The following is a 23,226-nucleotide window of genomic DNA, read 5'->3' on the forward strand; positions in this document are numbered from 1 at the left end:
CTACAGGTTGTGTTAAATGCTAGTACGAAGACACACCCAAAAGTAAAAAGAATAATGTAGTTAACATTCTGTACTTCGTAGAAAGTCTGTAAAACTACATCAACTTTAGAATAGGACCCATCAGAGGTAACGCGCTAATCTCAATGTTTTACGAACTGAAGGAAATTGGTTATAAAACCTCTCCAGCTATTATACTTAGTGAATCCAGTTTTCTTCCCCTCCAGTTCTCTTTTTTCACGAACGACGAAAATGTCGCTGGAGAAGGCAAGGCATAACTTGAGTTGGCTTGAGTAGGATAATAAAAAGTTACTGTCAGTTTTTATGTTATATGTTACATGAATGCATGTTGTCTGTTCTTAAGGACATGTCCGAAAGAACATACATCACACGTTCTGAATGGCCTAGATGGGTAATGGATTCATCTTCTTCAGTGCGGATGCACAAATATGTCCGACCTCCTGTGGGAATCTCAGAGAGCGAATACGGAGTGTAATGGACAGGGACTACGGATAGGTTGCGCTTGGTGGGAGTGTGGATCGGCGTGCCGAGATACTGTGCACAGGTGCGATACCGATGTATCCCAGATCGCCGGTTGGTTCACGCACCTGCCTAGTAAGCAGGAGATCCCGGGTTCCAATCCTGGTCCAGTACACATTTTACTTCGTCGCCGCTGATTATGTGTAATGTCCCGATGCAGCTGACAGCAGTGATCGCCTCCGTTTCCTTTCTTCCCCTCCACCTTTAATTTACAAATTTGGGTTCAAATGGCTCTAAGCACTATGGGACTTAACTTCTGAGGTCTTCAGTCCCCTAGGACTTAGAACTAATTAAACCTAACTAACCTAAGGACATCACATGCATCCATGCCCGAGGCAGGATTCGAACCTGCGACCGTAGCGGTCGCGCGGTTCCAGACTGTAGTGCCTAGAATCGCTTAGCCACCCCGGCCGGCTTACATATTTTGTTTACGGCCAAACACTGTCCGACATCACTACTGTGGTTAGAAAACAATCCTTCGACTGCCTCATATAGGCTGTCTTTTGGCAGAGCCTTCAGTCATCTTAGAACCAGAAAATAGTATACATGGCTAGGAAGTCAGATTCAGATGTTTCGCTTGATGGGACGCTGACCCTATGATGGCCCCCCGCCTGCATTTCAACTTCGTTGCGTGCTTGGCACAGACCTGATGGGTGTGTATGCATCACTGGTAAATCGCAACCTTTTCTCTGGGATCACATTATGTATTCACACATGTTTTCAGGTTGAAGACTGTATACACCCTTTTATGATCGTTTCAGATCCTGAAAGACCACCTTTCCATGCGGATCCATATTTGGCACGCACTTAAGCCCGCAGCTTAGTAAGTTTTGGATTTGGTTTTAAGGCACGCTGAGTCTTATAATAGTTCACATTTGGATTATATTTACGGTGGCTGCACTCTTTAATTTGGGGATCTGCCTCTTTTTATGTTGGTACTCCTCTGCAAGAGGCTTTCCGTCAGACCAAGAAATTGAGAGGGTCTCCTGTTATATGCCATGAACTTGGGATACACTATTTGAACCTAGTTTCCCTTCAGTTATTCGACTTTTAGGGACTCATATGTTATATACGTTCATGGGGCTTTTTCTTAAGAATTTTAGTATAAGTTCTGTTCAGTCTTTTAATGCTAACAATCTGGGTAGAAGTCATTATTTATTTACAGCTTTGCAGATGCACCTTTTAGGAAATAAAAGATGATACGACTGTAGTGGAACCTATCGCTGATGGTAAATTCTTGATAGACAATCCTCTTTGTATCGCGAACGCAAATTAATTTTTTTTTTTTTTTGCTTCATCCCTCTGTTTAACTTTTCGACCGTGGCGATGAACTAGCTGGGCTAAACGCCTGCTGCTCAAACGCCAGCCTCAGCAGTGTTGAGGTTTCTGTTGGTGTTATCGCGTTGTTATATCATATTAGCAAGTGAAAAATGGTCGAACATATGAAACAGAATTTCTGAAAAGAAACGAAGCAACATAACTACCGCTCTCTACGGATCGTTGGTTGACAGATTCACAACAGGGTGCAGGAGAGAAACCTACTCGGAAGGCCAGTCACTCCTTTAAAATGTCATACTTTATAACACTGAAAGTATCAGTTATTCACAACAAGACTAAATGTTGTAAGATATATAGAAGATATGGAGATGACACACTAAATGACAGTGGATAAAGGGTAATTGCTATATGAGACATTGTCCTTGAAGATTTTAAATGGTTTCTTTACTCATAAGCAGATCCACTAGTACACATGGGAGCGTCTTCTAAAAGTACCAGGTCAGTAATATGCTGTAGGGGAGAATGTTCTACGTAGTAACACTTTATGTGCGCCGCTGTCTTTTTCTGTAGTTACACAAATTACTCCCCAATAGTAAGGTTTTACCTAATGTGAAATACTGTTCGATGGTACAACATGGCCGTTTACGTACGAACAAATATTCTATTCATATTTAAAAGTGCTGCAACAGAGAAAATGTTATCAATAATGCATTTAATAATCTGTCTTAAATTATTGTTCTGCTACTTACTAACGATCAGTAAGTGAAGTCTAATTAAGAATCCTCAAAATAACTTTAATCAATAACACAGTACTTGAATATGTACAGCTCGTAATATTTACATACTATGCACAAGACCCATTCTCTTCTCTTACAAACCCAGTAGCAATGGCTGGAAACTGCTGTTTCTAGCACGTGATCCACCATTTGATTCTAAATTCGGTCACTAGACTGAAACACGGATCAGGAAACATCATGTGTTGCTAAGTGCACTGTCTTCAAGGCACAACGCTTTCCATATCGTTCAGAATAAAAATTCCAACATAAGAGCAAATGATCTTAAGAGTCTACAGGTATGCAGAATTTCATTCAGACCACTTCTTGTTGGGTGCAAAGATGGTAGTAATAGCTAAGAGCAAAAGCCAAATGCTCCCTCAAGGACAGTGGATACTATTAAATACAACTTAGACAGTCTGAAACACAAGTCCGTAAAATGTCTTTAGAAATTACGGTTAGCAATCAAACTGAGGGACGTAGAGGCGAGGTGTATGTACCAAGGAATTAAGAAATGCCTATGTGAAGCGGCGGAAGAAGGATATCGGCCCCAACAATGGTGGACCCAAAGCATAAAGGAGATGTATAACAACTGGCTGGAGCAACGGGTCAAACAGCATAGAGCCTGTACAATAGAATGAATAGAGAATAAAAAAATGACATCTGTAAAAGAGAAAATATAATCTCGGAGGTCGAATTCGAGGAAGTTGACCTATACCCGGTGATACAAAAGTGATGGCACCATAGAAAATGGTTGATAGGCTGAGGAAAGAGCTGTAAGAAGGAGCAATCTCCCGGTTAACGGTATGGTAGAGTGGGAAAAGCATTTTAAAGGCCCAGAGTACAATGAAATACAATCAGAAATGAAAGAGAACCAGGTTGGTGTAGAGGTAGAGAAAGTAATCACGAAAGATGTACAGAAGGCGGCTACGCAAATGTAAATCAAGAAATCACCACGTCTTGGAAACATATTAGTAGAATTATTGAGGTATGGTGCAAGTGTTGAATATCTAAGCAAATTATTTAATAGTTGTATATGGTATGGGAAGGAAATTCTAGCAGAGTGAATATAAAATCCATACATAAAAGGGGAAGCAAGAAAGTGTGTAGCAATTGTCATGTCAAGGTGCTCGAGAGAATTTTAAATTCAAGAATGAAGAAGGTTATAAATAAAAGGGGAAGAATAAAGTGGCTTGAGTACACACGGCCATGAGTCGATAACACTATTACCTTACAGCAGATCATGGCGAAGGCATTGGAAAGGAATCTAAGCAATCATTTTGTCTTCATGGAGCCTGAGAAAGCTTTGACACAGAGCCGCTGAAGATATTGTTCGTTATGCTGTAGTTAGCAGAACTGTCTAAGCCGGCTGCAGTGGCCGAGTGGTTCTAGGTGCTTCACTCTGTAACCGCGCGACCGCTACGGTCGCAGTTTCGAATCCTGCCTCGGGCATGGATGTATGTGATATCCTTAGGTTAGTTAGGTTTAATTGGTTCTAAGTTCTAGGGGACTGATCACCTCAGATGTTAGGTCCCATTGTGCTTAGAGCTATTTGAACCATTTGAAAAAGAGGAAGAGGGAGACAACAAAATTGGTGGCTAAGGGAAACCCAAGAAGAAAAATGGAAGAGGATGAAGAACAGTGGAGGGATCGAGTCGTTTGGCGACAGATGTACGGGATGCGGCGACAACCGCAGGACCCTGTTTAGTGAATGCTGCAGTCTGAGCGTACATGGCGATGCTGCTGTAGAGGCAATGTGAAAACTGGCACTTTGGTGGCTCGTTTACAACAACTATTTTACCATCGAACCATTAGTTTAGTTAGAGAAGATTGAATAATTGTTAGGCAGTAGCCTGTTTAAGGCAGCATTCTGAACTTCATTTTATTTCAGGAAATGGTCAACCACCTCCCCACATTGGTAAATCTGTTCCCCATCAGATCACCGCTGTTAAGCGCCTTCGAGCTTGGCTAGCACTTAGATGGGTGACTGTCCGAGTCTGCTGAGCGCTATTGACAAGCGGTGTGCACTCAGCCATTGCGAGGCCAACTGAAGAGCTTCTTGATTAAAAATTTGTGGCTCCGGTTACGAAAACCGACAACGGCCGGAAGAGTCGTGTGCTGACCACATGCCCCTCCATAGGCTCGTCCAGTGACGCCTATCGGCTAAGGATGACATAGCGGTCGGTCGGTACTTTTAGGTCTTCCTAGGCTCGCTAGGATGTTATTTTTATTTCGGGAAATTACGAAAAATCTAAACCGGATTGGCTGGGCGCACAGTTGAACTCCATATGTGGTGAACAGTAGTAGTGTCGTCAAACTACTGGGTGCGATCAATGTGGGGCATAACAGCCTTCGTCGTGGAAGTGACGTGGATTATGATAGGTCTTCTACTTCTGGTTATTAATTTTAAAAGCCGTCACGTAGCATCAGTCTGTTCCTCTGAGGGAGCAGAAGTGCTTGTGTGGCTCTATTGGTAGAGTATTTCTCTTCAGAGGCGAAATCTAGTATAAAGTGCTGATACGAAACAATTTATACAATACTACAGTATTTATGGAAATTTCCAATGGACGCCAGTTCCTCTTCAGTAGTGGTAAAATAGGATCTATTGTAAGGCTTCGCGAAACTACATTATTTCTTTATTAAAAGTCGAGTAAACGTCACCAATGCATATTACAAGTTAGTGGTATTATTGTCTCTCTTTATAATAAGCTTTCGAATAACTATGCTATTTGAAACCTCTTGGAAGATTAAAACTGTGTGCGGGCGGAGGCTCGAACTTCGAACTGTTGCGTTTCATGGGGCAAGTGCTCTACTGACTGTTTCTTTTTTTGTATTTGGCGCACTACCTGCATTAAAATTTCTCCCCGCTGTATCAGATGTCGTGTGACTAGGGCCTCCCGTCGGGTAGACCGTTCGAGGGGTGCAAGTCTTTCGATTTGATACCCAGCGGAGAAAATCTCCGACCCAGTCGCGAATCGAACCCGGGCCCTTGGAATTGACATTCTGTCGCGCTGACCACTCAGTTACCGGGAGCAGATGACTCTGGGATGTGTAGGAACGCAGAATTTAGTTTTCTGAATTTTTATATGATTATTAAATGGCTACGATGGCAGTGTACTTGAAGAAGAAAAACCAGTAAGGCCACGGATGCAAAAACATGTATAAGGGAAAGTGTTTAGCAAAAGAAGAGGAAAAAAGGGGACGGGAAAGTTAAGTATATTAAGAAGACTTACAGTACCATGTTCCATGGTGTCTCGTTGTCAGAAAGATGTCCGTTCTGTCGGTAGACGAATGGGAGAGGCGTCGTTTTGTCTTGGTTGCAGTGTTCTTCGAGATTCCAGCTCCTGGGCTGGTTGACAAAAGTGTTCTGTGAACAGTTCGCCACAGTGTTCCGATAGCGTCGATGTCGGTGCAGGTTGTGATGTTGTACTTGGAAATGTGTCCAGAAGTCCGCTGGATTGAAGGTGTCGTCACTGAAGCGGTAGTTGATAGGCATGCCAGTAATCCATGTGACGGCGTACCACTTAAATGATGGGAGATAGGTCGCATCTGGATAGATCAGCGTGGTTGGAGAAATGTAATGTGGGGGTACTTGGAGACAGACAGCCAACATCTGTACAAAGGTCCAGAGGCCGCTGGTTCCTCACACTCGAAAATGCGTAAATTCGTGTTTTCGACATTGCACTTGAGGCACAACGGTGAGTGTACCAGCACAATGCGGTGCAGTTTCTGTCTTACAGTATAATTGTCTTGACGAGAAGGTACCAGGCCGTGGTGGCGTTAGTGGAGTGTTGTAATATAGTTAATGGATTGTTTTCCGAACTGCAGGTGACGTGCTTCAAAGGGGTTGTGGGGCGGGGATGGTAGATGTCACGATTGTCGTCTTCCTGGTCGTAGTGAGCTCGGCGCATTTGCAGCTATTTACCAGATAGAAACGGCCGACGTGTGAAACTGGTGGGATGTAAGCCAATAGCGGCAGTAGGCGTCTCAAAATAGGTGCGAAATCAACGGTCAACATTCCAGTGAAACTATTATTCTGAATTTTTCACAACCGGACCATGGTATTGGTGTAAAGTGCCGATGTCCTAACTCTTAACCTTAAACAGAACTAGGCCAACATCCCGCTTTGATAAAGTGAGCATCATACTGGACTTTGAAGATGTGTCTGGAACGTATAAAATACCCGATATCTGCCTACAGTCTGTCTACCATTGTCGCAGTGATGGGCAGAATCTGTTTGATATGGGGTATCCAGACTGCCAGATATGTGTTGGGGAAAAGTGACCCTCTGTCAAGTATTCAGCGGGCGTAGCAGATGGCTCTGTATGTTCGCCCGAAAGTTGATTGCCGAGGTACGGCGAATGTCTCGCACGTACACCAACCGGGGACAACGGAGGGTGTCTACCAGATGACAGGGGGGTACGCTATCTGTGGGAATGCATTGGCCGACCTTCATGGCGCCTTATTTTGCGACGTTGGTAGCGCTCCCTGCCCGTGTGCTGTAGTGGGTAAGCCATTGCATCGTGGCTTGCATTTCGGCCGCTGAACGTACGACAAGAGCCAAGTCCTCTGCATAGACGCGACAGCGGGAACCGTGCTCCCAGTCAAGTATCGCCGTAGTCTGCATAAGTGGTTCCATCGCGGTAGCGTCAACCATGGTCAATACCAGAAAACCCTGCTGTACTGGGCGTTCGATCAGTGTAGATTGGCTCTGAGCACTATGGGACTTAACATCTGTGGTCATCAGTCCCCTAGAACCCAGAACTACTTAAACCTAACTAACCTAAGGACATCACACACAACCATGCCCGAGGCAGGATTCGAACCTGCGACCGTAGCGGTCGTGCGGCTCCGGACTGAGCGCCTAGAACCGCTAGACCACCGCGGCCGGCTCAGTGTAGATTCTGTGAGTCTTTCGCTGATGAGAAGCCTGAACATGGTCTCTCGAAAGAGGCACATGATCGCCTGCATGAACTGTGGGGGATTCGCCATCAGATCCACAGCTGCGTTGAGTAATGCATGGCTGACACAGTCGAGCGCTTTGTTGAAGACGGTGGAGATTAAAACGCCTCACAGTTGGGTGTGTTGCCACGACGATCGTATCTCGATATTCATTAATGGCAGTATGGATGTTGTTATCGGAACCTAAGGATGTTAGTTCATGGGACACAATTAGTTATAACGCATGTTTGAGTCGCACAGCTAGAAGGCGCGTGAAGATCTTGAAGTAATGTGATCTGCCTCGCGTTTCGTGGCTGGTGAAATTAAGCCTTCCATGAACACTGGTGGCGGGAGCACCATGCCGGACCATTGTTCCAGGTACATGTCCATCCAGCGCAGGAACATCAGATGTTGAGGTTGAGTAAAACTCGATTGGTAAGCCATCCGGGCCAGTCGACCGATTTCGTTATCCTTTGCCACAGCTGCAAGGACTCGTCAGTAGTCACTTCTGCGGTGAGGAGGATTGCGGTCGTGGATCTCCTGGCGAACTTTGGCAATAGCCACCGGATCGGCCGGTGTATCTTGATGGAGGAATGTGTAGTGCGTTGTGAAGGCATCGTTGATAGGAGCTTGCGATATCATCCATCGTCCGTCAGATATTTCTAAGACTGACATTAAGGCCTGTCGACTTCATCGAAAATTTTGAACTATATGATGCATTCACCGCTAATCCTGTCTTGGATGCACGCTCGTATAGCGGCTCCCTCCAAGTGGCCCCTGGTCAAGGTTAAAATTTTTGCTTTGATTCATTGAGCTTCTTTTGGACGATCTGGTGACGGGCGAAGGTCTGTTAGATTGCCTAGAGCGCTACGGTAAAAATCTGTTGTTTGGTGCCGGCCGGAGTGGCCGAGCGGTTCTAGGCGCTACAGTCTGGAACCGCGCTACTGCTACTGTCGCAGGTTCGAATCCTGCCTCTGGCATGGATGCGTGTGATGTCCTTAGGTTAGTTAGGTTTAAGTAGTTCTAAGTTCCAGGGGACTGATGACCTCAGCAGTTAAGTCCGATAGTGCTCTGAGCCATTTGAAACATTTTTGTTGTTGTTTGGTGATTCTACCTGGCTTTGACTTTACCGTAATGTGCCAGGGTGCAGCGGGTGGCCGGTTTGGCGCACAGTATCCACTACTGCAGTGTGGTCCTGTATCGCATGATGCGTTTAACACAAAGCTGTCACGTGGCCGTAACCTGTTGTCGAAATTCGGCTTCTCATAATAGAACTTTGTTGAGTTTACAGGATCGAACATTAAGCTCTATACAAGGACGGGAAAAAATCGCAGCACCAAGAAGGAGTTGTGCGACTTAAACGAAATGTCACGCCGTTCGCATAAGAATGGCTCTTGTAGCGCCACTACGAGGATGCAGATCAGGTTCGCTTTAAATACACGCTGTAACGGTCGGAAGCGTCAGTCACCTTAGAGATCAGATGTGGTGAGTCGTTGTTAGTCAAGAATACCTATAAGACGAGAAAGACGTCACTATCAACACGTCACTGAATTTGAAAGAGGTCTTGTAATAGGGCTTCGCAGAATTAGCCTGCGATCTTGCAAAAAGACTTTGCAGGAATGAACCCGCTGTACATGATTGCTGGCAGCGGTGGTCACGGGAAGGTACGCTTACAGGAAGATCGACTCCAGACGGCCACGTGGCACAACCAAGAGGGAGAGCAGTCGTGTAACACACATTCGGCTCTGTGCACCGTACGGCATCTGCAGCAGCAATGCTAGGAGCAGTTGGCGCCGCAGTGACACACCGAACTGTTTGAAACCCTCTACTTCAAGAACAGCTCTAGGCCACACTCCCTGTCGCGTGCTTTCCACTGACCCACATTTGTTTCTTCAGTAGTGTCAACCGAGAGCGTATTAAAGAGCGGGAAGAAGGTGTGTTGTGTTTCCTGCTGAAAGCTGACTCTGCCTCAGTACCAGTGATGGCCGCGTGTTGCTTAGAACGACATTGGACGCCCTGGTACCAACCTGTTCGCGTGCTAGGCACATCTGGAGTTATGATCTGGGGTGCGATTTCATAGGAGAGCGGGAACACTTTCGTTACTATCCGAAGCACCCTGACCGCAAATTTTGTACGCCAGCCTGGTGATTCGACCTGTAGTGTTGCCACTCATGACTATAATTCCAGGGGGTGTTTCTCAACAAGATAACGCTCTCCCGCTTACCGCTGTTGTAATCCAACATGCTCTACAGAGCGTGACATGTTGCCTTGGCCAGCTAGATCACCAGATGTGTCCAGTAGAGCACATATGGAACATCGTCGGATGATAACGCCAGAGTTATCGAGAACGAGCATTAACCGTTCCTGTATGGGCGTCCAAGTGCAACAGAAATGGAACTCCATCCCACAAACTGACATACGGCATCTATACAACACAACGATATCAAACCAAACACCTTTCAGCCCTCTAATTTCGAAACTTATTTTATTTGGCTGTCAGTTTCGGTGATTTGCCGGCAGATGATGGTTGAAGTGATCGCTGTAGCAAGCAGAAATCTACAGATACCAGTATTCGAATGCTGGCCCCCGTTTTGACCAGAACCGTGGTGGAATCTTCCGACACGTCGGTCAGAAGCCTGAAGATGACGTAGTAAATCGCCGAAATTGGTAGCCAAATGAAATAAGTTTAGAAACAAGACGGCTGTAAGGTGTTTGATTTGACATTGTGTATCGAACAGCCGAGTCCCGCAACCGCCTCTGAAAAAATGGACATAGAGAGACTGTACAACACAATGCTTGCACGTTTTCATGCTCGCATTTAACTTTCTGCCGGTTACACCGGTTATTAATGTACCAGCATTTCACGTTTTCAGTGGCTTATCTCGTGCTTAGATTAACAACCTGCAATGTTAATCACTTAAAAATGTTAAATAGAAAAATGTATTCCCGAAATTTCATTATTCTACATCAATTATTTTTTGGTGTTGCGACTTTTTTCCCTCAGTGTACATTGTCTGCGAAAGCTGATGGTACAGATGTAGATGTCAAGATCCGTAAACGCAGATAGCAAACGTTGTGTGTCAAAAAGATCCACACGCTCCAATATATATATATCGCCCATTCACTAACACGCAGAGCATCAGCGATATATATACTCCTGGAAATGGAAAAAAAAAACACATTGACACCGGTGTGTCAGATCCACCATACTTGCTCCGGACACTGCGAGAGGGCTGTACAAGCAATGATCACACGCACGGCACAGCGGACACACCAGGAACCGCGGTGTTGGCCGTCGAATGGCGCTAGCTGCGCAGCATTTGTGCACCGCCGCCGTCAGTGTCAGCCAGTTTGCCGTGGCATACGGAGCTCCATCGCAGTCTTTAACACTGGTAGCATGCCGCGACAGCGTGGACGTGAACCGTATGTGCAGTTGACGGACTTTGAGCGTGGGCGTATAGTGGGCATGCGGGAGGCCGGGTGGACGTACCGCCGAATTACTCAACACGTGGGGCGTGAGGTCTCCACAGTACATCAATGTTGTCGCCAGTGGTCGGCGGAAGGTGCACGTGCCCGTCGACCTGGGACCGGACCGCAGCGACGCACGAATGCACGCCAAGACCGTAGGATCCTACGCAGTGCCGTAGGGGACCGCACCGCCACTTCCCAGCAAATTAGGGACGCTGTTGCTCCTGGGGTATCGGCGAGGACCATTCGCAACCGTCTCCATGAAGCTGGGCTACGGTCCCGCACAACGTTAGGCCGTCTTCCGCTCACGCCCCAACATCGTGCAGCCCGCCTCCAGTGGTGTCGCGACAGGCGTGAATGGAGGGACGAATGGAGACGTGTCGTCTTCAGCGATGAGAGTCGCTTCTGCCTTGGTGCCAATGATGGTCGTATGCGTGTTTGACGCCGTGCAGGTGAGCGCCACAATCAGGACTGCGTACGACCGAGGCCCACAGGGCCAACACCCGGCATCATGGTGTGGGGAGCGATCTCCTACACTGGCCGTACACCACTGGTGATCGTCGAGGGGACACTGAATAGTGCACGGTACATCCAAACCGTCATCGAACCCATCGTTCTACCATTCCTAGACCGGCAAGGGAACTTGCTGTTCCAACAGGACAATGCACGTCCGCATGTATCCCGTGCCACCCAACGTGCTCTAGAAGGTGTAAGTCAACTACCCTGGCCAGCAAGATCTCCGGATCTGTCCCCCATTGAGCATGTTTGGGACTGGATGAAGCGTCGTCTCACGCGGTCTGCACGTCCAGCACGAACGCTGGTCCAACTGAGGCGCCAGGTGGATATGGCATGGCAAGCCGTTCCACAGGACTACATCCAGCATCTCTACGATCGTCTCCATGGGAGAATAGCAGCCTGCATTGCTGCGAAAGGTGGATATACACTGTACTAGTGCCGACATTGTGCATGCTCTGTTGCCTGTGTCTGTGTGCCTGTGGTTCTGTCAGTGTGATCATGTGATGTATCTGACCCCAGGAATGTGTCAATAAAGTTTCCCCTTCCTGGGACAATGAATTCACGGTGTTCTTATTTCAATTTCCAGGAGTGTATTTCGTTTTTAACTTTTTGTTAGTAATAATTCCTCTTATAGCTCTCCCGTGATCTTTATTCATTCATTAGATGTTTTCAAGAATAGCCCCTTCTCATTATTCATAGAACTCTTCTAATTTGTGTTTTACGTATGGACGCCCTCTTCATACATCAAATTACAAATCACTCATACCTTTCGTCTTTGAAATACTGTTGTTCATATTACTTTTAGTTCATATTTATTTAGTTGCTTCCATTGGACGTAAGAGTTTTATTGTAGTATTGAAAAATATTTTATACATTATCGTGTTAAGTGGTGGCGGTGGTGGTTAGTGTTTAACGTCCCGTCGACAACGAGGTCATTAGAGACGGTGCGCAAGCTCGGGTTAGGGAAGGATTGGGAAGGAAATCGGCCCTGCCCTCTTAAAGGAACCATCCCGGCATTTGCCTGAAACGATTTAGGGAAATCACGGAAAACCTAAATCAGGATGGCCGGAGACGGGATTGAACCGTCGTCCTCCCGAATGCGAGTCCAGTGTGCTAACCACTGCGCCACCTAGCTCGGTAGTGTTAAGTATTTTTGTAGGCATTTAGGGGAAGAAGAAGACGCTACTGAGGCGTTGAAACTAGTAACCTAAATAATGTGTCCAGAAATATCGCTAATGGTATAAATTTGTTCAACTGTTCAACGTACCGCTGTTTCTCACTCCATATATTTTTATGATGGATTTACGAGTACTCGAGACACACTGCCACAGTGGTAACAGCATTTCCCGTCAGATCACCGAAGTTACATGCTGTCGGGCTTGGCTAGCACTTGGATTGGTCACTGTCCGTGGCTGCTAACTGCTGTTGGCAAGTGGGGTGCACTCAGACCTTGTGAGGGCAATTGAGGAGCTACTTGACTGAGAAATAGCGGCACCGATCACGAAAATTGACAACGGTCGGGAGAGCGGAGTGCTGAATCCCCAAGCAGTGACGCCTAAGCACTCCGTCTTCAGGCCACGAATGGCCTACCGGGATCATCCCGCCGCCCTGTCATCCTCAGAGGAGGATGCGGATAGGAGGGGCGTGGGGTCAGCACACCGCTCTCCCGGTCGTTATGATGGTATTCTTGACCGAAGCCGCCACTATTCGGTCGAGTAGCTCCTCAAGTGGCATCACGAGGTTGAGTGCACCCGGATAAACCGCAACAGCGCATGGCGGCTGGATGGTCACCCATCCAAGTGCCGGCCACGCCCAACAGCGCTTAACTTCGATGATCTCACGGGAACCGATGTATCCACTGCGGCAAGGCCATTGCCCCGATTGACACCTAAGGGCTGAGTATAACACGGCGGCCGGTCGGTACCGGTGGGCCTTCTAGGCCTGTTCGGACGGAGTTTTTCTAATGAGGCTTAATGGTGGTCATATGGGATTTCACTATAGATTTACCAACTGTATGAGAATTCTCTGCTGCCTGCGTTCGTTGAATGAGGCATATTTTGCTTCACCTATACTTGCGATTTGATAGGTAGTCTGGACGCGAATCTGACGCTGAAGCCTAATGAGACGCGGGAGAACTGCAGCATCCTGCGCAGCGACGGGGTAATGGGCGAGGCGCGGTGCGACAGCATGTCGCCGTTCCTGTGCGAGCGGCCGCTGTCGCTGGGCGTGCCGGGCACCTACAAGTGGGAGGAGGACGCGGGCCGCTTCTACAAGACGCACGCGCGGAGCCTGCCGCGGGCGCTAGCCGCCGAGGAGTGCCGGCGCGAGAACGCGACGCTCGCCGTCCCCGACACGTGGGTGCGCGCCGCCGTGCTGCTGCGCCTACTCGAGCCCAGCGCAGATCTCTACTACGTCGGCTTCACCGACCACGAGCACGAGGGCGACTTCGTCACGGACGCAGGTACGCTGCGCGGAGCGCTACATTATGGTCACTATGACTGTTAGTTTGGTTTGGGGAGATATTTAGTCCATTTTGAACGATCGACTTTATATTTGTCTTTCTTTCTTTTCGTAGTAAGATCTCAAGGGACCAAACTACTTAGGTCAGCGGTGCCTAAGCCTACACACTAACTAACCTAACTTACGCTATGAACAACACACACACTCATGCCCTAGGGATGACTTGAACCTCTGCCGTTGTGGATTGGGGAGGGGGGGGGGGGGGAAGGAGGCGGAGTCGCACGGACCGCGAGAAGTGCCATAGACCAATAGGCTATCCCGCGCGGCTCTGCCTTAAATCAGTTGACTACTCTACACAAGTAACCCTACTGCAGCACACACGGTGTTTTGTTCCTGTACTCAGTACCGTCTGCGCCGAGAGGACGTTTCCGTGTATCCGTCAGGACAAAAACTACGTGTGTTCTGGCAGCTGTCTGCTGTGCTGTTTGGCACCTAAAATGTAAAAGTGTGGTAATGAAGTACTACCCTTTTTAAGAAGAAGGATCGAAATACAACCACCAAAAAGAGTTGTATATCACCCCGGTTCCCAGAAATCCTGAAGATAGACGTTGACTGTGGATATTGTATCATAGACACACTCCATTTGACTGTTCAGAGATGTCACTAATTCCGCCCAAAGATGAAAACAACCACTCATGAGCAGCGCCTACTAGACGGAGGGGGGTGCGACAGCCGATCAGCTCCAGTCATTCCATCAGGAAGGAGGTACACGGCTCTTGTTGTCTGTAGCTCAAACATGACTAGACGGTCAGTGCCGCGGTTCGATAGCGTCCGCATTGTTACTTTGTCCCAGGAAGGTCTCTCAACAAGGGAAGGGTCCAGGCGTCTCGGAGTGAGCCAGAGCGATGTTGTTCGGATATGGAGGAGATACAGAAAAACAGGAGCTATCGATGACATGCCTCGCTCAGGCCGTCCAAGGGCTACTACTGCAGTGGATGACAGCTATCTACGGATTGTGGCTCGCAGGAATCCTGACAACAACGCCCATATGTTGAGTAATGCCTTTCGTGCAGCCACAGGACGTCGTGTTACGACTCAAACTGTGTGCAATAGGCTGCATGATGCGCAACCTCGCTCCCGACGTCCATGGCGACGTCCATCTTTGCAACCACGACACCATGCAGCGCTGTACAAATGGGTCCAACAACATGTCACGTACACCGCTCAGGATTGGCATCACGTTTTCTTCACCGATGTGTCGCATATGCCTTCAACCAGACAATCGTCGGAGACGTGTTTGGAGGCAACCCGATCAGGCTGATCGCCTTAGACACACTGTCCAGCGAATGCTGCAGGGTGGAGATTCCCTGATCGTTTGGGGTGGCATTATGTGCTGCCTATGTACGCCGCTAGTGGTCATGGAAGGCGCCGTAACGGCTGTGCGATATGTTAATGCCATCCTCCGACCAATAGCGCAACCATATTTGCAGCATATTGGCGAGGCATTCGTCTTCATGGACGACAATTCGCACCTCTATCGTGCACGTCTTGTGAAAGACTTGCTTCAGGATAACGACTTCGCTCGACTAGAGCGCCCAGCATGTTCTCCAAACATGAACCCTATTGAAAATGCCTGGGACAGATTGAAAAGGGCTGTTTGTGGACGACGGGACCCACCAACGACTTTGAGGGATCTACGCCGAACCGTCGTTGAGGGGTGGGAAAATTTGGACCAAAAGTGCGTTGATGAACTTGTAGACAGTATGCCAAGATGTATACAGGCATGCATCAACGCAAGAGGACGTGGTACTGGGTATTAGAGGTACCGATGTGTACAGCAACCTGGACCACCAGCTCTGAAGGTCTCTCTGTATGGTGGTACAACAAGGAATGTGTAGTTTTCATGAGCAATAAAAAGAGCAGAAATGATATTTATGTTGATCTCTATTCCAATTTTCTGTACAGGTTCCGGAAATCTCGGAACCGAGGTGATGCAAAACGTTTTGTGGTGTGTGTGTATAATAACAAACTGTAAGAACGAGCAATGACAAACGAGTTTATTAATGACTGAAGGAAAGTTCATGATGAATGTTCTTTGCCGAATGTCATGTGCTGCACTCCTGAGAAATGAAAGACTGGGAAAACTGTCAGCAAACATATCAAAAGATATACATGAACTCCAGAAAATATACATGATGAATCATCTGACCTACCCAATGGGTTTTATGCAGCCAACAAACCCCTTCAAAAGCCACACATAAAATTTTCATAATTTCTCAGTCACTAAGTACAAACTACCAGTACTGCAGAAAAAAACAGGGTCTTTTTGTACAAAATGTGATGTAGTTGAATTTTGCTCTGGGATACATTTCAACTCGAGGCTACAGTTTTCGAGTTATTCAATAAAAAGACGTGATAAGGTTACTTTTGTTTGTTTTTCTTGAATAATTCGAAATCTATGGTCTCTAGCGATAACTTATTGCAGTACAAAATTTAATTACTTTAAATTTCTTTTAAATAAGGCCTTTTCATGTTTTCTGTAGGACTAAGGGGCGCAGGGAATACGAAAATCTTGCGTGTGGTTTTGGAAGGTATTGTGAGCTGCATAAAACCCTTCGGTAGGGGCAGCTGTATCACCCTGTAAACTTGAAAACGCATCAAACAATATTTAGAAAGCAGTAAATAACGTCTCTTTATTTTATGCTTTGTTTTTTGATTTCTTATGAAAACATCAAATGACACCTAAAAATATTTTGTCATTAAATAATTCTGAATTTTTGAATGTTCGAATAATTTCCGTTAAAAGACATTTATCTACACCAGTTTCCAAAAGTTAAGCATAGTTACGGAAAGAGGTCACATTCCCTAATCATTATGTCGGAAGGGTTACTTAGCAAGCCGCTGCTTGGCGTACAGCAGTGCCTCAAAGGTAATGTTTTCGAAAGTTCTGATAGCTAAGATACATATTGGCAAGAAAATTAAACAGCTGAGAAATCTGTTCTACAACAACAGAAGCTGTTAATAGGGGTATGGGTACTGCTGAGAGTCACGCATTCTCTATAGTGAGGTGGCATGCTCTGTACGAGATGGGTGAAAAGCTCTCTCGGTAATCGATCCCATTCCTCACCAAGAGTGGTACAGACGTCTGAAAGCATCCTCTCCTTGGTGGTGGCTGATGTGATGCAATTCGCCTTCCTGGCGCATCCCAGGTATTTTCTCTAGGATTCAGACCCAGGGACCTCGCTGGCCAGTCAGTGCGACTCATATTTTCTGCTTCAAGAAATTGATCCACCATATTAGCTCCATACAGACGGGCGCTGTCGTCCACAAATAGGAAGTCTGAACGGACAGCACCTTTGAAACAGCGAACGTATGGTAGCAGTCCCTCATCTCTGTACTCTGACAGAGTTTACAATGTTTCTCCGAGCAACATGACGCCTCTCCCACCATATCTACATCACCACCAAACCAGTCTCTTTCCACGGCGTTCCAGGGGTTGCATCGGCTACCAGGCTCTCTCCAGAGTAATGTACAACGAGAATCATTTTGAAAACATTCTTCCGTTCGGTCATGGTCCAGTTTTGTGTTGTCGACTCCACAATACAAGGACCAATCTCTGTGCTGTAGCGATCGGGATGCACATTGCCGGACGTCTGGCGAACATCCCTGCTGTTCTGAGTCTCCAATATACAGCAACAGCAATTCTCGGGGAAGCTGCAAGCTGTGCAGACAAATTTCTTGCAGGTGTACTCAGATTTCGTCGAGCAGTAGCGGATCTGGTGTTGGGTGATTCTCCTCGTTCAACCTTGTACTGGCTTGCGACGAACATCTCCTGAGTTTCGAAACAGTCGACAAAACCACGAAATGAGTGTGATTAAAATTTAGGTTGAGAGGATATCAATAATAAGATTCCCTGACCTCATTGCTATCTCAGTGAAAGTAAAGAACAGTTGCACGATCTATTGAATGGAATTAACAGTTAACGATCACGCAATATGGACTGAGAGTAGGCCGGAAAAAGATGACAGTAACGAGGTGAAGCACAGATGAGACTAGCGATAAACTTGAAATTAAAACCGGTGAACGCGAAGTAGATAAATTTAAGGAACTCTGTTCCATTGGAAGCAAAATAACAGATGACAGGCGAAGCAAGGAGAACCTAAAAAGCGGAAAATCACTGGCAAAGAGGGCACATATGGCCGAAAGAAGTGTTTTTGTCTTAATTAGAGGAATAAGTTTCCGAGAATGTGCATTTCCAGCACAGCGTTGTAGGGAAGTAATCGTGGCCTGTTTAAAAATCAAGAAGAGGAGAAGGTTTTGTGATGTTAATGTGGATGTGGAAGGATGTTAAAAATTTGGCGCAATGACAAAGAATGTTTCCCGCAGAGTCGGTGGAGAGGGAAACGTTTCAACAAGAACAAAGTATAGGATGGTATCACATGTACATCTACATCTACACCTACATCCATACTACTCAAGCCACCTGATGGTGTGTGGCGGAGGGTACCTTGAGTAACTCTATCGGTTTTTCCTTCTATTCCAGTCTCGTATTGTTTTTGGAAAGAAGGATTGTCGGTATGCCCCTGTGTGGGCTCTAATCTCTCTGATTTTATCCTCATGGTCTCTTCGCGAGATATACGTAGGAGGGAGCAATATACTGCTTGACTCTACAGTGAAGGTATGTTCTCGAAACTTCAACAAAACCCCGTACCGAGCTGCTGAGCGTCTCTCCTGCAGAGTCTTCCACTGGAGTTTATCTATCATCTCCGTAACGCTTTCGCGATTACTAAATGATCCTGTAACGAAGCGCGCTGCTCTCCGTTGGATCTTCTCTATCTCTTCTATCAACCCTATCTGGTACGGATCCCACACTGCTGAGCAGTATTCAAGCAGTGGGCGAACAAGCGTACTGTAACCTACTTCCTTTGTTTTCGGATTGCAATTTCTTAGGATTCTTCCAATGAATCGCAGTCTGGCATCTGCTTTACCGACGATCAACTTTATATGATCATTCCATTTTAAATCGCTCCTAATGCCTACTCCCAGATAATTTATGGAATTAACTGCTTCCAGTTGCTGACCTGCTATATTGTAGCTAAATGATATGGGATCTTTCTTTGTATGAATTCGCAGCACATTACACTTGTCTACATTGAGATTCAATTGCCATTCCCTGCACCATGCGTCAATTCGCTGCAGATCCTCCTGCATTTCAGTACAATTTCCCATTGTTACAACCTCTCGTTGTGCCACAGCATCATCCGCAAAAAGCCTCAGTGAACTTCCGATGTCATCTACAAGGTCATTTATGTATATTGCGAAAAGCAACTGTCCTACGACATTTCCCTGCGGCACACCTGAAATCACTCTTACTTCGGAAGACTTCTCTCCATTGAGAATGACATGCTGCGTTGTGTTATCTAGGAACTCTTCAATCCAATCACACAATTGGTCTGATAGTCCATATGCTCTTACTTTGTTCATTAAACAATTGTGGGGAACTTTATCGAATGCCTTGCGGAAGTCAAGAAACACGGCATCTACCTGGGAACCTGTGTCTATAGCCCTCTGAGTCTCGTGGACGAATAGCGCGAGCTGGGTTTCACACGATCGTCTTTTTCGAAACCTATGCTGATTCCTACAGAGTAGATTTCTAGTTTCCAGAAAAGTCATTATACTCGAACATAATACGTGTTCCAAAATTCTACAACTGATCGACGTTGTAGTTCTATAGTTCTACACACCTGTTCGACGTCCCTTCTTGAAAACGGGAATGACCTGTGCCCTTTTCCAATCTTATGGAACGCTACGCTCTTCTAGAGACCTACGGTACACCGCTGCAAGAAGGGGGGCAAGTTCCTTCGCGTACTCTGTGTAAACTCGAACTGGTATCCCATCAGGTCCAGCGGCCTTTCCTCTTTTGAGCGATTTTAATTGTTTCTCTATCCCTCTGTCGTCTATTTCGATATCTACCATTTTGTCATCTGTGCGACAATCTGTGCGTCAAGGAATAACTCCCGTGGTATTTGATGGATTTGTAGACGGTAAAACTGTAGGGGAAAACAGAGGTTGGCACGATTTATCAAACCAGTCAGACTGACGAAAAATATAACTTTCATTGGAAACATCGCAGCTGTAATTTGTCCTTCGTTAGAGTGGGATTTACAAATGTCGGTGCTCTGGGCCATAGTATCTTGGGACACTTTGCACCCCCCAACTACATCCTCTGCAGCGTAGTAAAGTGAAGTTCAGTTTTAGGCAGTTTGGGGGCCCTATGTACGCTGTATGGAGAGGTCCCAGGTGGCTGGTTCCCACACTGGACAATGCCTCCTATTGCGTGTTGCAGCATGCGGGCATGTAGCGAGAGGCTAAATCATTTGCCCCATGGTGATTTCAATATTAACCGTTTCCGTGAACCAACATTAATAAAATCTTGTAATGTGCAGATATCTACAGCAATAATAGTGCCATACCAGTTTCACTTCAATGTATTTCATAGTTTTGAAGATACAGAAATTTTCTGAAAACACAAATTTTACAATAGTTAAAAACATTTTGCAGTTCGCTTACTACTTTAACATGTGTGGAGAAGAACGAATCTAGGCTTCTGAACAGCTAGAATGTTGAGCGTGTGAAATAACTTTGTGTGACAATAAATGAGTAACGTACATTGAAAAACAGAAAAGAGATAGTAATTGCGCAAAGCGTTGTAAAGTTCCTTTCACATACTATTGCCTGTGCTTGTAACAGATGGTCGCTGAAGGGACTCAGCATGCTTGTCTTGGTACAGGATGTGCCTTTTAGCGTCATCTCTGGCTATTAGACATTTTTGAATTGGGCGGCTGCACGCTTCTACTTACCGTCGATCGATTTTCGATTTCGCCTAAAGATGACCATTTAGAATAAAGCGGGGTGTGGCGTGAAACGCATATGTGATGTTTTTTGTATAAATTTATCCTGTTTTGCAGCTATGAAATGTCTTACTCAGCACACAGGAAACAAGAATAAAAACACCTTTAAAATAATTTACTTTCTTACTTTATTTAATTGCACGATTAATTTCGGACCCTATGGGTCCATCTTTATGTGCAGATCGTCTTCATACACTATGTGACCAAAGGTACCCGGACACCTGGCTGACAATGACTTACAAGTTCGTGGTGCCCTCCATCGGTAATGCTCGAATTCAATACGGTGTGGCCCACCCTTATCCTTGATGACAGCTTCTACTCTCGCAGGCATACGTTCAGTAAAGAGCTGGAAGGTTTCTTGGCGAATGGCAGCCCATTCTTCACATAGTGCAGCATTGAGGAGAGATGTCAATGCCGGTTGGTGATGCCTGGCACAAAGTCGGCGTTCCAAAACTTCCCAAAGGTGTTCTGTAAGATTCAGGTCAGGACTCTGTGCAGGCCAGTCCATTACAGGGATGTAAGTCGTGTAACCACTCCGCCACAGGCAGTGTATTATGAACAGGTACTCTATCGTGTTGAAAGATGCAGTCACCATCCCAGAATTGCTCTTCAACAGAGGGAAGCGAGAAGAGGGTTAAAACATCAATGTAGGGCTTTGCGGTGATAATTCTACGCAAAACAATAAACGATGCAAGCCCCCTCCATGAAAAACACGACCACACCATAACACCACACGCTGGCAGATGACTTTCACTGGGCATTCGCCATACCCACACCCTGCCATCGGATCGCCACATCGTATACTCTGATTCGTCACTCCCCACAACGTTTTTCCACTGTTTCCACGTTTACACCCCTTACACCAAGCGAGGCGTCGTTTGGCATTTACCGGAGTGATGTGTGGCTTATGAGAAGCCGCTCGACCAGGAAATCCAAATTTTCTCATCTCCCGCCATACTGTCATAGTACTTGCAGTGGATCCTGATGCAGTATGGAATTCCTGTGCGATGTTCTGGATAAATGTTTGCCTATTACACATTACGACCCTCTTCAACTTCGGCGATCTCTATCAGTCAACAGACGAGATCGGCCTGTACGCTTTAGTGCTGTTCGTGTCCGGAAGCAGTGGGCCTATGGATGTTTAGGAGTGTGGAAAGCTCGCGTACAGACGTATGACATAGGTGACACCCAATCACCTGACAACTTTCGAAATCCGTGAGTTCCGGGGAGCGCCCCATTCTGCTCTCTCACTATGTCTAATGACTACCGACGTCGCTGATATTGAGCACCTGGCATTATGTGTCAGCACAATTCACCTAATATGAAAAACGTATGTTTTTGGGGATCTCGGATACTTTTGATCACATAGTGTACGTACTTTAGTTCTGCTTTTTAATAAGGTGAAATGTATGTTCGTGTTATATTATGTATTTAGCGAATGAACTCTGCAAAATGAGATGAGAAGCTGAGCATAGCAGCAGCAGCAGCACTTTTGTGATAATCTGTAAATTAATTTAGTCTTTGTTTTTTGTTCACGTCCATCTGCAAATAAGTGAACTGTACATGTGTATTTTACTGTGTAGAATAGTGATTAGAAAATTAATAGTAGTTTTTGTTTTTGCTGAATATCCTTGTGTAGGGCGGCGTCCTAGAGTAAATTTAAAGTGTGGAGAAGTTTATTTCTGTTTAATAGCTTGCGGTTTCAGAGTTCAGTAAGAAATCTGCGCACTAATTTTTAGTGTAACTTTATTCTCCTTTGGTATATCTTCAAATTAAGTAGCGCCATTTGAGACACTATATCTATTTTATACACAGTACCATGTGGCTAGGGACTGTGCTGGTTGTGAACGGATACAAGGAAGTTGGCTGCTGTCAGTAAACAGCTGGAAGCTGCGTTGACTACCGTCGACAAGCTTCTAGCTAATGCTCGAAGTTGTGCTGACGAGACCTACGACGACACCTTTGGTGTCACTGGAATCCCCTGGTGGCCCGGACGTCACTGTGGCTTCCGATACGCAACATCTGACCGGTCCCTCTTCACTCCACAGTCGGTAGCAGACAGTGGTGGCTTCGCGTGTCACTGGGCGGAAGACGAAAGACGGAGCAGGCTGTGCGGTTGGCTCCCTACGTCTTAGGAACAGGTACGAGGTACTTCCCAGTGTTGATGATAACTCTGAGTCAGCAAGATATGCTTCCCCTGTTGGGCCAGAGGTCGATTTTCCTGCCCAGTCAAATACAGAGGGTGGGTTTGTTAGTCATTGGGAGATCCAATGTTAGGGGGGTGATGGAGCCCCTCAGGGAGATAGCAGGCAAGGCGAGAAAGAATTCCCGTGTGCATGCGG

At 46.3% G+C, this 23,226-nt stretch overlaps 1 protein-coding gene and 1 non-coding gene across 2 annotated transcripts in view; one reads left to right on the top strand and one right to left on the bottom strand.

Annotated features, from left to right (window-relative positions):
• Positions 1-23,226, top strand: part of LOC124777244 — an 82,215-nt gene that overhangs the window by 48,050 nt on the left and 10,939 nt on the right. The window contains exon 5 of the mRNA XM_047252571.1: positions 13,600-13,974. Coding sequence (XP_047108527.1) covers positions 13,600-13,974 — 375 coding nt within the window. The remainder of the gene's footprint in view (positions 1-13,599; positions 13,975-23,226) is intronic.
• Positions 12,576-12,648, bottom strand: Trnaa-cgc. Its single transcript has one exon. It is a non-coding gene; the product is annotated as a tRNA-Ala (tRNA).

Source organism: Schistocerca piceifrons, chromosome 2 (genome assembly GCF_021461385.2).
Source record: "Schistocerca piceifrons isolate TAMUIC-IGC-003096 chromosome 2, iqSchPice1.1, whole genome shotgun sequence".
Classification (NCBI taxonomy): Eukaryota; Metazoa; Arthropoda; class Insecta; order Orthoptera; family Acrididae; genus Schistocerca; species Schistocerca piceifrons.